Source organism: Taeniopygia guttata, chromosome 20 (genome assembly GCF_048771995.1).
Source record: "Taeniopygia guttata chromosome 20, bTaeGut7.mat, whole genome shotgun sequence".
NCBI lineage: Eukaryota > Metazoa > Chordata > Aves > Passeriformes > Estrildidae > Taeniopygia > Taeniopygia guttata.
In genome coordinates this window covers 951,188-965,562 of record NC_133045.1, presented here as the reverse complement: position 1 = coordinate 965,562, position 14,375 = coordinate 951,188, and the positions used below count along the sequence as shown (strand labels likewise).

The 14,375-nt window shown below is 47.1% G+C and overlaps 1 protein-coding gene across 19 annotated transcripts in view; it reads right to left on the bottom strand.

Moving 5' to 3' along the window:
* Positions 1 to 14,375, bottom strand: part of CHD6 (chromodomain helicase DNA binding protein 6) — a 99,014-nt gene that overhangs the window by 49,214 nt on the left and 35,425 nt on the right. For 13 of the 19 annotated variants that reach the window (XM_030288628.4, XM_012570154.5, XM_072917121.1 and 10 more), the window contains one exon: positions 8,184 to 8,239. The exons of 5 other annotated variants lie outside the window; for them this stretch is intronic. In XM_030288628.4, coding sequence (XP_030144488.4) covers positions 8,184 to 8,216 — 33 coding nt within the window. In that variant the 5' untranslated portion in view covers positions 8,217 to 8,239. Of the gene's footprint in view, positions 1 to 6,334; positions 6,434 to 8,183; positions 8,240 to 14,375 lie in introns of those variants that run through there. One more of the 19 variants, XM_041720262.2, reaches the window with a different exon arrangement.

The following is a 14,375-nucleotide window of genomic DNA, read 5'->3' as shown; positions in this document are numbered from 1 at the left end:
GGTCCATTCAGTACTACAAACTCATAAGGGATTGGGGAAAACACTAATTTTGGTTAAATTCTGCTGCCCTCCTAAGTGGCTTCTACTTCTCAAGGTGTGAGGGGGTCTCCTTGTCACACGCTCTGTACAATTCAGTTCTGCCATCCTCTCCCCGCAGAGCTCTCTTGGCCCAGCTAAGGCACAGGTGCAAGTCACCCTCTCCTCGCAGGCAGGCTGTGCCAGCTTTCAGGCCACCTGCCTTATCCTGCTCAGCACTGCTTCCAACCCCACTGGCTACGGGGTGGTGTTGGGAAGGATAGATAAATATGATTGCATAGCAGAAGAACCACAATAGTACAGCCAGGATGAAAACAACCCCCCTCACTGGCTGGACAATAACCTCACCTACAGAGGGGTCCAAAAGTCAAATGGACTGTTCCATCTCACCCCCCAGAATGTATGGTTCACCCCACACCTGTAACCCTCCCCTGAAGCATCAGGTGTCTGTGACCCCATTGGCACAAGTCCTGTTCCAGCCCACCTTGAAGCCCCCCCCCCCCCGATAAGGGGTCTCTGAGGGGTCAGACGCTCTCTTGGATCTTCCCTTCCCCTCTTGGAACTTCCTCCCTCCTCCTGGATTCCCCCTCCTGGAGTCTCTGCTCTTCCCTTTGTCTCATCCCTCCCCCATCACCTCAGGCCCCAGCACGTGCTGCTGCACAGCTCGAGGCAGGGCCTCTCTCCATCCCAAATAAACCTTATCCTCCAAGGGCAATCAGCAGAGATCTCTCGTCTGTGTCCACCCACACCGTCCTGGAGCCCTCTAACATCCTTACAGGGTGGCAGTAGGAAGCACATAGCATCAAAGGTACCACAGAGCAGTAGGAGGATTTCTGCCCTGTTCCTTTTCCCTTTACAAGCCACAAAATGCACCCTGAGACAACCTGTAGGCAAATGCCAAACTCTGCCAGTGCTTTACAGTCTCCTCCAGGAGCAGGGACAGACAGTTCTCCCATACTTTACCAGGAGCATCTTGAGACTTGCCTCAACCTTTCAGCCCCCATTTCTATTTCAGCATCTCAGATGACTGCGGGAATCAACCAGCATTGTTTCTTCCCCAATTTCTGCTGTGAAAGAAGCAGTATCTTCCCTGTATTTGGCTTCCTTGCCTTTAACCAGTCACTAGTTTACAGAAAGACCTTTCATCAGGCCAATGCTTCATATGTTTACAAGCATCTGGTGAGAAACTTCTTCAGCTGCTGGTTGGGAGCCCATGAGCCTTGCAGCAGCCCAGCCCAACTTCAGCCCTGTGACCCAGTTATCTTTAATATCCCCAAGAGATTGCAAGGACTAACTCTGCTTTGCAAAAGTCATGTTGACTATTTATCAGTGTAGTATTTTCAAAAACAAAGTGTTGAATTATTATAGTCCTAACTATTTACTCAATATCTAAGTGAATCTATTGACCTTTAGTTTCACATTTACTCCCCTCTCCCCTTCCATGGCCCTAATGGGTGATGGCCCCAACACTATTTATTAGCAATTCCCAAAAATCATGGTGTTTCTTTACAATGCCTCTGGCATCAGAGATGGCTCTGGGTAGAGAGCTTATTTGACTGAGCTGCTCTGCCAACATGCAGTTTCCATGAGCCCTCACTTGACCTCACCATATTTCCTCTGTGACTCCTCTTAAAGACTTTTTAAATCCTAAGAGAGTTGGAAAAACATTTGTTATTAGACTCTATGTCTTCAATGGTTCCTAATGTGATGCCCTGCCTTGCTTACAGGGTTACTTTAAAATTCAGAGTATGCACCTTTTTTCTTACTATCACTCTTTTACACTAAATAGAAACATAATTTTTCATTCAACTGCCTATTCTACATATCATTTTACATGTCCACCTAAGAAAGCAGCTTTGTTGCTTCTGGGTATTTTGGAGTGGGGAAGAAATAAAGACGACTTCCAGATCTTGGTAGATGATGCCCATCTCAGAACCTCTGGTAAACCAATCCAAGCAGCCTCTGATTCTTCAGAACACTTTTTATCCCTAGAACTATGCTTTTGCACTGTGTCTGAACTGGCTTTTTTTTTGGTGATGATTGTAATGATTTCATATTTCCAGAATACACTTTTATGTAATTTTTTTTAATTCACAGAGGAATCTTCTATAAATTACATTTCATACAGTCCTTCAGCATCAGCTGGAGCAGAAAGTCTTGTTCCATGTGTCTATGTCCTGGCTTGTAAGATAAGCATGTATTCTATTTGCCATCTGTTGGAGGTTGGGCAGTTTTCTTATCTCTTCCAAGAACAATGTCTCCCTCCGGGGAGATCTCTTCTGTTAATGGGCCATTGAAGGACTCACTGCATGACTGGGAAAGTTCCATCAGCCCATGGTGAGATGCTCCACCCAGAGGGAGGAGCCAAGCAGCCCTACCTGCATAAAATCAGCGCTTTTTGGGACACCAGAGCAGCCCCTTCGCTGGATTCCCAGAGGAGCAGCTTCTTCCCTGCTGGATCCCCAGAGGAAGACCAGGCCCACCTACTCCATCCCCAGACCTTCAGAGCAAACTCCACCCTTCTACAGATCACCACTTCAGCAGCATTTCATCTGCCCCTCCAGGAGGAGCAGCCACCATTTAACTGGACTACTACCAACACCCTGACTCCTCAGGGTGTCAGGTTTCTGACTCTATCACTAGTTTTGTTTGTACTAATTACATTTTTTATTATTATTTTTTATTTAGTTTTTCCTGGTAAAAAACTGTTATTCTCATTCCCGAATCTTTGCCTGAGAGCCTTTTCATTTTGAAATTGTGGTAATTTGGAGAGAGAGAGTTTACCTTTTCCATTTCACAGGAGGCTTTTGCCTTCCTTCACAAACTCCTGTCTTTTCAAACCAAGACAAACTACTATCAAATAGAAGGTTAGGAGAAAAAAATATTTAAAACCTCCCCAGAGAGCTGTGGAGGCTAACAGAATGCACTTAGAATTGTACGACTCCATTCTAGAGCAAAGCCAAGGTCAGGTGGACCTTAATGGTGCGGTGTGTTTCCTTAACTTAAAATTGTTTTGTTTCATTTATAGTTGCAACTTGAACGCCAAGTTTTTATTCAGGATTTGGGGGGAAAACACCACCAGGAGGTAGGAGGCAAAGCAGCTCCTGCCCCTGTTACTCCAAGGGCTCTCTCCGCTCTCCCAAACTGCTGAGCCTGTGGGATACACTGGCTGCTCCAGCCCACAAGGCTCACACAGCACCCCAGATCCTCTGCAAGCCCCCCAGCAAAGCTGGGTGCACAGGCACGTGAAGGGACAGTTTACAAACTCCCCTTGGCACATGTATGGGAGCTGAGAATTCAGCAGTGTTTTCCCTACACCTGCTTAGGGCAAGGTCAGTGGGACTGCACGGTGAGCCAGGGACAAAACCTGCAGCCTCACCTACCTGCGACAGGTACCTGCAACGGGAACAACAGCGGAAAAGAGGGAACTGCAAAGAGAAGGTGGGGAGGGGAAGAAGCAACATCTGCTGCCCCATAAAGAAAGCGCTGATTTACACAGCTTATGCACTTCTTTTACCAGCAGCAGCAATATTAATATTAATATTAATACAAATACTACTACTACTACTACTACTACTACTACTAATACTAATAATAATAATAATAATAATAATAATGATCTCTGAGAGGCAGGAACAGAGAAGCTCCTCTGGACCCACATGGTAGAAGTCACATGCCAGCACTGCCAGGAGATGTGATGGGGATGAAGGAGATGTTGCATCCACACTGCTGGGTCTTGGAGCCTGATCCATATGCAAACCCTGCTCTATTCCATGAATTTGGATGTGGGAAGGAGAGAAGACAAAAAGCTTCATGGCTTCATGCCCATCCCATAATCAATCCTACAGGCTTTCCTCTCCAAGTGCAGTGTTCCCAGCAGGGAAAAGCTCTGCCACAGCCTTAGCATCTGAATGGCAGCTCTATCTAGTAAGAAGGCCACAGATGAGCTCTTCCAATGGTCACAACACCAAGAGCAGATCCACCTCCCCTGGTAACCAGGCTCAGACGACACCCACACACCACAGCCTCATCAGGCAGTGTGACTGCAGCCAGGAGCACATACCACCTTGCACCCAGCTGCTAGGACCTTTCAAGCCCCGTTTGCTGCATGCTTGGCCACGCTTTCCTGCAGCGCGCCAGGAGAGCCCTGCAGAAGCCTGCATTTGGGTCTAGGACATGTATCAAACCCCCCAAAGATCTGTTCTGTATGTGGAGTGTCCACAGGGACCCTGACTGCAGTGGTCATCAAAGGTTTTCATGCTCTTTAGGCAGAGACTGATGCCTGGGGGCTGCCCAGCCCCCCCACTGCCCATTGCCCCCCTCAGCACTAACCAAAGCCACCAGCCAGTCTGCCCCTCCAACAGCAACGCAAGATGGGCACCATGACACGGCTCTGCCTCCCTCAGATGGTCAGGCTGCTGTCACTAGCCCAGCCTCTCCACACAGTTGGTTGCAGAGCCCAAAAGGAGCAGAACCGGCAGCTCCTTTCACACAGAGGGTTTTGGCAGGCTGGTGAGCCAAACACTCCAGCAGCCCCATCCCCACCAGCGGTGTGTACAGCATGGGTTGTTGTGCTCTGGTTGCCCAGTGTCTGCACCCCTTGTTTCCAGCTCTTAATCCAATGCAACAAGAAGCTAAAAATATACAAGTGCCACCTCCCATCATGTCTCCGAGCAGGCTCTGCAGTCACCATGGGATGATGGAGGTGCGTGAGTGATGGAGGTGGGGCCTGGCTCTGTTCCCAAAATGCTCCACCACAATGCAGCTCTCAACAGCTACAGCTAGGAAGCTCCATCTGGTGACAAGGCCAGCCTGGCAGCAGGCACACGTGTTCCCACCACCCTAGCAGAGGGAATGGCTGCAGCAGAGGGCAATGCTGCTGCCCTGGGCTGTCCAGGCTGTCCTCTCTACTCAGGATGAAAACCTGTGCAGCCCTTGGAGCACTTGTGGCTGTGTGTGCAGGAGAAAGGCACCCTGGCAGCTCACTGCTCCCCCTGCCCTTCACCCTTACAGTGAGAATGCCCAAAACTGCTCCACCCATCCAACATCAGGGGTTCACCAGATCTAGCAGTCTCACCATGACAAAAAAAAAGCCCACAGACAGCCTGGGACAGAGCTACAAGTGCCCTTGGGCTTGGACAACCCTGCCTCCTGTGCTGTTCCTACTGCTCGTGAGCTCGCTCCAGCCTTGAGGAACTCTGGTAAAAACCCAACTGCATTTGCAGGACGTGAGACAGCAAGGCTCATTTTCACATAAACAGACCCATAAAATTTAGGAAAACCCTTCATTTTATGCAGTGAGTACTTGAAGCAAAAGCAAGCAGAGCTCCTCCAGACACTCCCAGGGTCTCCCTCTTGCAAGGCACTACTCAGTAGCCATATGATACCTGCAGCCCTGGACTGTTCCCCATTGCCTCTTACTGCTGTCCGCACACTGCGGGGGATGGCCATTCCTGCCACTTCCAAGCCCAGGCAGGAAAGCCAGAAGACCCCTCCAGGAGAAGGCAAAGGGGTCACAGCACTTTCCATCTCTGTCTCCAATGCAATTCTGCTCTGCTCTCACAGTCCATGCAGGATGGGAGCGTTTCCATAGCTGTAGAATAAGGAGATTTAGAAGCACTGTGGGATAACTGCATTTATTTTAGTTCATTACTTCTCTGGTTTTTTAACAAGCCAGAATTTGGCAGAAATAAAGAGTAGAAGACCCTTCAATGCCCAGGGACAAGCAGTACACAGACAGGAGAGACAGCCCAGGGAATGATGGTGCTGAGCCCTCAAATGAAATCCTTCACTTGTCATTGATTTTGGGGGTAACCAGGCACTCCTGTCCCACCTCCACCAGCAGAAAAGGCACCCTGGCATGAAAACTTGTAAGTCATGAGGCAAGTGATGGGTTTCACGAGTTAGTCACAGCTTGGTGACAAATGTACCAGATTTTTGTGCACTACTAAGGAAAAAGAGTTGTGGAAACACAGCCCCTGCTTTTGTTAACAACAGCCCCTGGCAATGCCCTGTAACCCAATCCACCATAATTTGCACAGGAAGAGAACCACAGCTACAAAGGGCACCAAGGGAGCACACAGAGGAGCTCCTCCCTAGACAATCCACTCTGAGACTCCATTTCTCCAGCCTAGGTTTCCTAATCCACTAGCAGTGGACATAAGGAAGACAAAGCACTGGCCTAGAACAGTGAAGGGCTAGGGAAGGGAGAGAGCACATCTAATATTTTTCCCCAAAGGCAGTTGACAGTTCCCCTACCATCCCTCACCAATATGAAGAGTACCAGCATTTTGCCAACCTTTTCATCCTTGGGCTTGATCCTACATCCATATGATGACCAACACGGAGCTTCTGCAGGTGAGAGGCTGGCAGGGAAATGCATGACTTTTGAGTGCTTTGGAACCACAAAAGCATCTTATCTTCTCCAGAGAGACTGTTCGATGGAAGACAACAGACCCTCTTGGTGCCATGAGAAGTCTGTTTACAAGGTGTGGGCAGTCCTGGGCTCAGGTGTCCAGAGTGATGTGGAATGCCATCCCTTGTGAGTGTTGTATCCAGTGCTGCTCATCTGAGCATTACAGGGAGCCAGCTACCCCTTCACCTCAACCAGGCACCCAGAATGTCTGCAGGAACCCTGCTTGGCCAGGCTTTCTTCCAAACACTCAATTTGGGAATGCTGCACTCCACCCCATGACATGCTGCAAGGTTTGTCCTACACTGCTGCTGGCTTAGAGAGCTCAGGAGATGAGCAGCTGCAACTCTACCCCTCCTTGCTCATACCACATGCCTTTATCTCCGTCCCAGATTTTATCTGCAACAACACCTATAGAAAACAATTTTCAGCTGAGCCCTCTAAAATTCTCCAAATGGTTGGGGAAGATGGTTTTGCTGCGCTTAAACCCCATGTAATTTCAGTAATCCCATTTCCAGAGCACCTAAACCTGCTATATTAGCCCAATGAGTGGCATGAATTTCTTACTTGGGCTTTGCTATCAGAGGAATGAGATCACTGATCCACACACCCCAAAGCATCCTGCTCTCCTCCAGGCCTTTGCTCTGCCCCACCAGGAGCAATCCAGCCATGCTGGTACACAAGACCTTCCATGATCTCTTCCTCCTCTTCCTCACCTTGAGGCTGGCTCTGCTTCTTCACAGTATCTTTAGGACACACTGCTAAACTCATTACTTCCTACAGTACTGGTGCTCTGAACGCACACCTTTCAATATCTGCAGGCTACAAGCCCAGAACAGCATACTGACCTCTTCAAAACACTTCCCTCCCTCCCTCCTCCCATGAATGTGCCATGGCATTGTGATCTGGGGTGCCCTGAGTAGCACATGTTGCTTCAGAGCTGGTTAGAAATGGCACAGGCTTGTGCTCTCAAGCAGATTTATCCCTTCACTCAGTACTAACTTTAATGGTTTCCCATTAAAAGCAGCACAGACACAAACTAGCTCCAGGTAGACCAGCTTGTTTTACACCTCCAGTCATATTTCAGCCCCATTGGCAGAGTGGCTCTCCATGTATGTAACAGGTCCTTTCCCCTCAGCAGAATGCCAACAGTCAGGCTCTTCCCCTGCACACAATTAATACAGAGATCACTGGCTCATAAATCTCCTCTGGGAGCAGCAGACTGTTATGATCCAATGCAGCAATCCAGAAATTACAGTTTTGTGAGATGGGACTTTTTCTGAGTAAGGGAAGAAAATTCCCTCCTGTCCAAGCTCTCACAGCTCCCAGACATGATCTTCCTAAACCTCACAGCTGGTATTAGTCCTAGTGTATCATGTTAGTAACAGCAATTACAGCAAACATGTGGTTTTGTAATGAGATTACAGCAAGAACCAATACTGTGGACTTTGAGACAAAAAGAAGGGCTGCTCCTCCACTGGGGCAGCACCAAGTCAAGAGCATGTCCACTGCTGAAGATAAACCCGACCTTGTTCAATGGCCCCATCAGGCTCACCCTCTCTGGGGTGCAGCTCAGGTCAAATTTCAAGGAGCGGAGCTGCACCCCTGTCAGGAAATTCAAGACAACACTTGCCCAGCCTCCTTCCCACCTCACATCAGTTGCAACAATTTCCACATGGAACACGGTCCTCAGGCCTTGACAGCTGAACCGGGAGAAGGAAAGAGGGTCACAAACCTGCTTTTCTTTTTCCTGTATTTTCATTATCATCAAATCTCGGATGAATGTTATTTCTGCAAGACACAACACAAAAAAAATTCACAATGATGAGACTGCTGAACCTGAGGCACTCCGTTCTTCCATTCACCCCTCCAGGAGGCTGAGCAAACCCTGGGGCTGCTCAGAGCAACAAAGCTGTCAGAATGAAACTCTCAGGGACAAGCTTGGGGACATCTGCTCTGCCGAGCCACGGCAAGAGCCCAGTCACAGTTATCGCCACAGCTCAGCACTGCCTGAAACCCACTGGCCAAGACCAACATGGCAGCACAGTCTCGGCAAGAAGTGGCACATCTGGGGCTTGCACAGAACACACTTCAACTCCTCAGAGCCCCAGGTATAGCTCAGGCCCTGCTGAGAGATTTGTTGGATGCTGCCAGCCCTGCAGCAGCAGAGGAAAGTAAACAAACCAGCCTCTGCCAAGCAGCAATGACGGGAGAAATAGATGGGAGAGGATGTGGGAATTTGACGTGGGCTGCAAGCCCTATGACTGTGACCACAGAAAAGTTGCTATGGGGACAAAGATGGGGCAAGAAGAGCCATGTCTCCCCACAAGCAGCCCCAGATGCAGTGCTGGGGCCGGGCTGGCTGTGTCCCCAGGCCTGCGTCCCCACAGTGGGGAGGACCCTGCATGAGTGGCACCCACCTTGCAGCCCACACAGAGGATGGGCTGAGGGAGGGGTCATTTCCAAGCAACTCCTCCACAGCAGGCCTGATCAGAGAGCCTGCAGTTTCTAGTCCAGCTCTTAGCAACACCTTAGTGCCAGGGGCGACCAGGTCCCCACACTTTTCTCCCCAGTAGATAAATGAGGGGTCTGTAGCAATGCAGCACCATGATGTGACAGCTACAGCTGGTTGAAGTTGCACAGATAAATTGGCCATAACAGACACCAACTCAACCAGACTAAGCTCGTTAGAGAATAGAAGCAAACAAGTCGTCAGGAATGGTAACGATAGGTCATATTCAAATTCAAACAGGGACCCCAGCTAATCCCATTTAATTATGAATGCAGACATTCATGGCCAGTGAGCTGGGTGGTGTTAAGATGCCAACCAAGCAGGTGTGTAAGCACAGGAAGTCGGAAGCCCCTATAAACGGGGGTGCCCAACAATAAACTTTGGCTGTTGTCGCGTGAACTTTGGTGTGTTCTGAGGTGTGCCTGTCTCTGAAACTGGATACAACAGCTGCCGTGGGTAGAGCGAGGAGACAGAGGGCATCTGGGAAAGCTGCCTTCAGCCTGTAGAGCTGTGGAGAGTGGTGGAAGAGTGGGTGTGGTAGTCCTAGCAGAACAGCAGGTATAGCTTTGAGCAGCGTGGAAAGCTGTGAAGAGCAACGGAGAAAGCCACATTGGTCTGGACTCTTTGTGAATAGAAGAAGCCGCCAGGAAATATGGGAGTATGGGCTTGGGTGAAAGAAGACCCTGTGGTAAAGGTATGGACCCTCTTTTTATCTGAGTAAGTGGTAAGTTTTGTGGAACAGGCTCTGGAAGCTGTTATGGATGTCATAAAGCCCTGGGAGACTTGTGGAAGAGGCTCTGGAAACTGCTACAGAAACTATGGACATTATAAAGCCCTGGAGACTTTTACTGGACTTGCTGGGACAGTTAAAAGTCGAGTGGGATCCAAGGACAGTGGTGGGGAAGCTGCGGGCTCTGCCCACTGAGGCATGCAGCAAAGACAGGGCACTGGGCAAGGCAGCAAGAGGCAAGGGTGCTGCACCGGCTGCGTCGGACAGGAGGATGGGCAAGACAGCTGCGTTGCGCTGCCAAACTATGCCACACCATGAAGCCACCCCATGCTGGAGAGTGCCACAGCTGAGCCAAGCTGCTGCGAAATTGCGTCAAGCCGCTTCAAAGCCACATCAAGTCATGGAGCCACATCTGCCACTGAGCCGTGCTGGGCCACTGTGTCAGGCGAGCGCTCTGCAATCGTGCCTGACCGCGCTGGCTCTGCAGCCGCACCACAGTGGCATGCGGCCCTCGCAGAAGCAAAGCGCCCTGCAGCCACCCCAAGCACGCACACCAAAACATCCTTCACCACCACAGACACGCTTGGACTGCCTCTTCCCAGGGCTAATTGGCTTGGGTCCGAAACTGTGCCTACAACCCAGCTTCCACTGGGCACACCCACTAGCCACTGTGATTCATGGGTGGCCCGTGGAGATACATCACCAGGACCATATCAACGTCCTTCCCAGAAGTAGCGGCAGGATGGAGGATCCCAAAGTCCCACTGCCGCGAGTGTTGCTGTCGCCACAACCAGAGTTGGAACCGCCCCTTGTACACACACTGGTAAGGAACTGGACATAGACACAAGACATGACACCTTTGCCACTACCGAGTCAGTGCTGTGCTGCAATTTTCCATTTGACCCTGGTGGGTCCAGCTGCACCAAGTGATGCAATCTTGGGGAGCCCTGAACAGCCGCCGCTGCACTGGGACAAGAGGAGCCCAGTCAGCGGAGGACAGCGACCTTCTCCTGCCCTCTGTGGAACGCACCTTCACGGTCATGAGGCTGCGCCACCACCACTGCTTGGGGGGTAGGCACAGCCCCAGTCTGCGCCGCTCCAGCCAGCCGCTGCTGACGAGCCAGTGCTGCAACTGCGGTCTCCATCCCAGCCAGCACCGAGACCGTGTCCCCCAGAGCGGGGGGAGCTCTCAAGCCGCAGCCGCAATCCCCTTCCTGCTTCCTGCACCAGCAAGAAGTGGCAGAAGCACAGCCGAGCGGTTACAGCTGTGCTGGGGAAACACCGAGAATCGAGGGGGGCGGCAGGCAGGGCCATCCAGCCACCGCAGCCCACTGCAGCCACTCACCATGGCCCTGCAGACGCATGCCCAGCATGCAGGGCAAACCCAGAATGTCAACCCATGGAATTGAGAAACACTAAAAAGCCCCTCTGGTAAGGTTTTCAGGAATTGGACAGGACAAATGGTTGCCACAGAGACAAGCGCCCATTCTAATATTAGTTTCTGTATATACCTATGACAGCTTTAGTCCTCATGTTATGATTGGCAGCACTGGATCCTTTCCTTTTCAAATGTGTATTAGAATTTCAGCAGAAAAATGTGTAATATTTAAGGATTGTAGTTAAATTTAATAATTCTCTTCCCTATAGAACTCAGAGTAGTTTTCCAGGTTGTTTTTACTCTCCAAAGAAAAAGAAGCATTATGGTATTTATTTTTCCCTTCTAAAAATCTTACAGTTTCAGTTATGGGATTTCCAAATCTAAATTAAGCTTTGTTCTCAGTCATTTAAAATTGTGCAAATATTTTATTCACGGATGGGACCTGTTGACTATTTTTATTTTATATGGCAATTATCAAATCTATAGTAAACCAGCCAGACTGACAATATAAAGCTCTAAAGCTTAGAAGGCTATTAAGACAGCACCAAAAGGAAACTATTAAATATGCTTGTAAGTGAAAAGCTTTATTATAAAGCTTAGAAGTTTAGAATGTATTTCCCTGACTCTTCATAGTAAGCTGTTTCTGAAAAGGAGTCATACTGATACATACACTTTATTCATACAATATTCAGGGTAATATTTACCTGGACTTCATCACCTTACAGTACCGATGTTTACAAATGCAGATACAGATGATAAAACCCAATGTCTGACTGGACATACTTTGTAATAACTCTGGATAATGGCAACATAACACTTAGTTTTGCCACCTTCAATTTGATAAATAATCCTCCAAGAAAAAAAATAATATCATGCAAAGTAAATCCCAAGGCACAGATTTCTAAATCCCTGTACTGTGCCATATGTCCCCTGCAATTAATGTCAGCCTACAAAGATAGCCTAGTATGAAGTCCCAAAACTATAAATTGTGGAAGTATAAAAACATAGAATGAAAGTCCAGAATAGAAAAGACTGCTTTGTTCTTGAATTTGACCTTTTCTATTATATTTATGCAATCCCTATAGTTATTATCCTTAGAAGTCTTGTAAAATTCTTAGTATTCCTCATGAATCAGAACATAAGATGATTACACAGGAGACAAAAACTGTTGAATTTTTATTTCAATCTGCACAACACAAGTATTTGGTATAGAGGACTAAAATTCATTATGGGCTTAAAATTAGATCAAATAGAATTTATTGCAGTCTTGCCATCTCTGGATTGCAGTGTTTGAAGTTTTAGTGGGGAAGACACTAGCATGTTGCTTTAAAGGAGGTTTTCTTGCTAAGAATAAAGGTGATGCCTTTATTTCAACCGTATTGCTAACATTTTAATACTTTAATTTCAATCATATCTCTAATATTTCCCAGTGATGGACCTTCTATAAACAGTTGCCCTGTGTTATAAATTCAATCTACCCTGTCAATGACCCAACCAATTGCCCAGTGAAAAGAGGTGGCATACATAGTATTGCCAGTCCCTTTGTGACAGCCTCCTGCTACTTTCCTGCATCAGACAGAAGGCAACTTCAGTGAGACATAGACTTTCTTAATATTTATGACATTTTAGAATTCAAAGACACTGTTTGCTTTAAATGTCCCCAAAAGAACACTCTAAGTTCATGAAAGCAAACATAGAGGTACTAATTTGGTTTAGGAGGAAGGTGTTTGTGCAGTTGCATAACAGGTTGAATGTTTACATGTCTGAGTGGATTTATTATGTTTGCGCTCACCTTGTTTGAGACAATGTGACCTGTGCATACCTGGCACCACAGTTTAAGATTTTATGGCTTGAAGGTGCAATGCTTTGTTTGTAATCAAAGGGGAAATGTATCTAAAGTTATTAGGATAAACAGTTACCTTGAAAATAGACTGATACGGAAAACTCAATAACTCTAAGGATTAAAATCCCAAGGTTATAAAGAAAATGCACATATGCTTTTCATTGCTTTATATAATCGTCTTTGACATGATTTAGTTTTTCTGCAACTTGACTTGTAAACCTGTAAATATGTTCTAAGGGTCTTGTTAAATTTATTTCAAAGGTATGTGAGACAGCAGGAGTAGCAGTAACATTCTGCATTTCATTTCAACAATGTTGGTTTTCTTTGAACGTAACTCCTAGGCTACTAATTTCTTCAAAGTGTGATTTAAATTATACAGAGGAATGTTATTGTTTTAGTCTACAACCCAGTATTACAACCCAATATTACCCAATATTTAGTTTTGCAAAATGAATGCTCATGGAAGTGCTGATTTGACAATTTTAGGTACTGCAGCATTTAAAAGTAAACAGAGACCCAAACCAAAACAGATGCTTTATTTTCACTTATCTAATGAGGTCTCATTAGTTAGGGTAGACTGAAACTGCGATCTGAAACCTTTTCTACCAGATATTATTGTCCGTATTTAATTAAGCCAGCATTGTGTTCACCACCTCTGCAAATGCCAAGGATTATGTTAAAATTAATACCAATTCCTCTGACTTCTGGGGAACCTGCAGCGTGTCATCTCTTACAGTGAATGACTCAGTACAATAGCTGCGTAAGAGAGTAACTTAATTCCCTCAGATATCAAGAAACAACTTCATAGGTGTCCTCTCTGTTCTGTAATGCTGCAAACTACCTGTATTTAGAGAGACAGATAACCCAACTGATTTTGCACTATGTTTTTGGTATTGTGACTATGCAAAGGGATTCTAAAAATAAAGCTAAATAATGTTAACGCTGTACACACCCATCAAATAATAAGCTAAGATCACACCCAAGCAAAGAGGCTTTTGCACGGGAAGTCCGAGGGCTCCACATATACACCGTGGACCATCTGTGGGACCCCTGTAGTGACAATTCACTTGTGACTTTACTCAAGGACCTTGAGAATCAAATATTTTAAGGACATTATTAACACACGGATGTGTCACTTTTAACCCTTAGCCTGTAAATAACTATAACAATACACACACACATATATAAATATATATATATATACATCCCCTTCTGAAAGTGCCATTTACTTTTTTGGCATGAACACACCAACTCAAAACCATCAAAGGAACCATCCTGTGTCTCGGTTAGGTTTATCACATCACTGTTGGTTTCAGATTCAGTCAAAGAGAGAAATGGAGAGTTTCCAGCCAGGCAGAAGCCTGAGAAAGAGTTGGGAAGAATGTAAATAATTCTTTATCTCTCTTGTTGTTCACATTGTTTATAGTTAAGTTCTATCACTGTGTGTCAAGCACTCTGCACCAA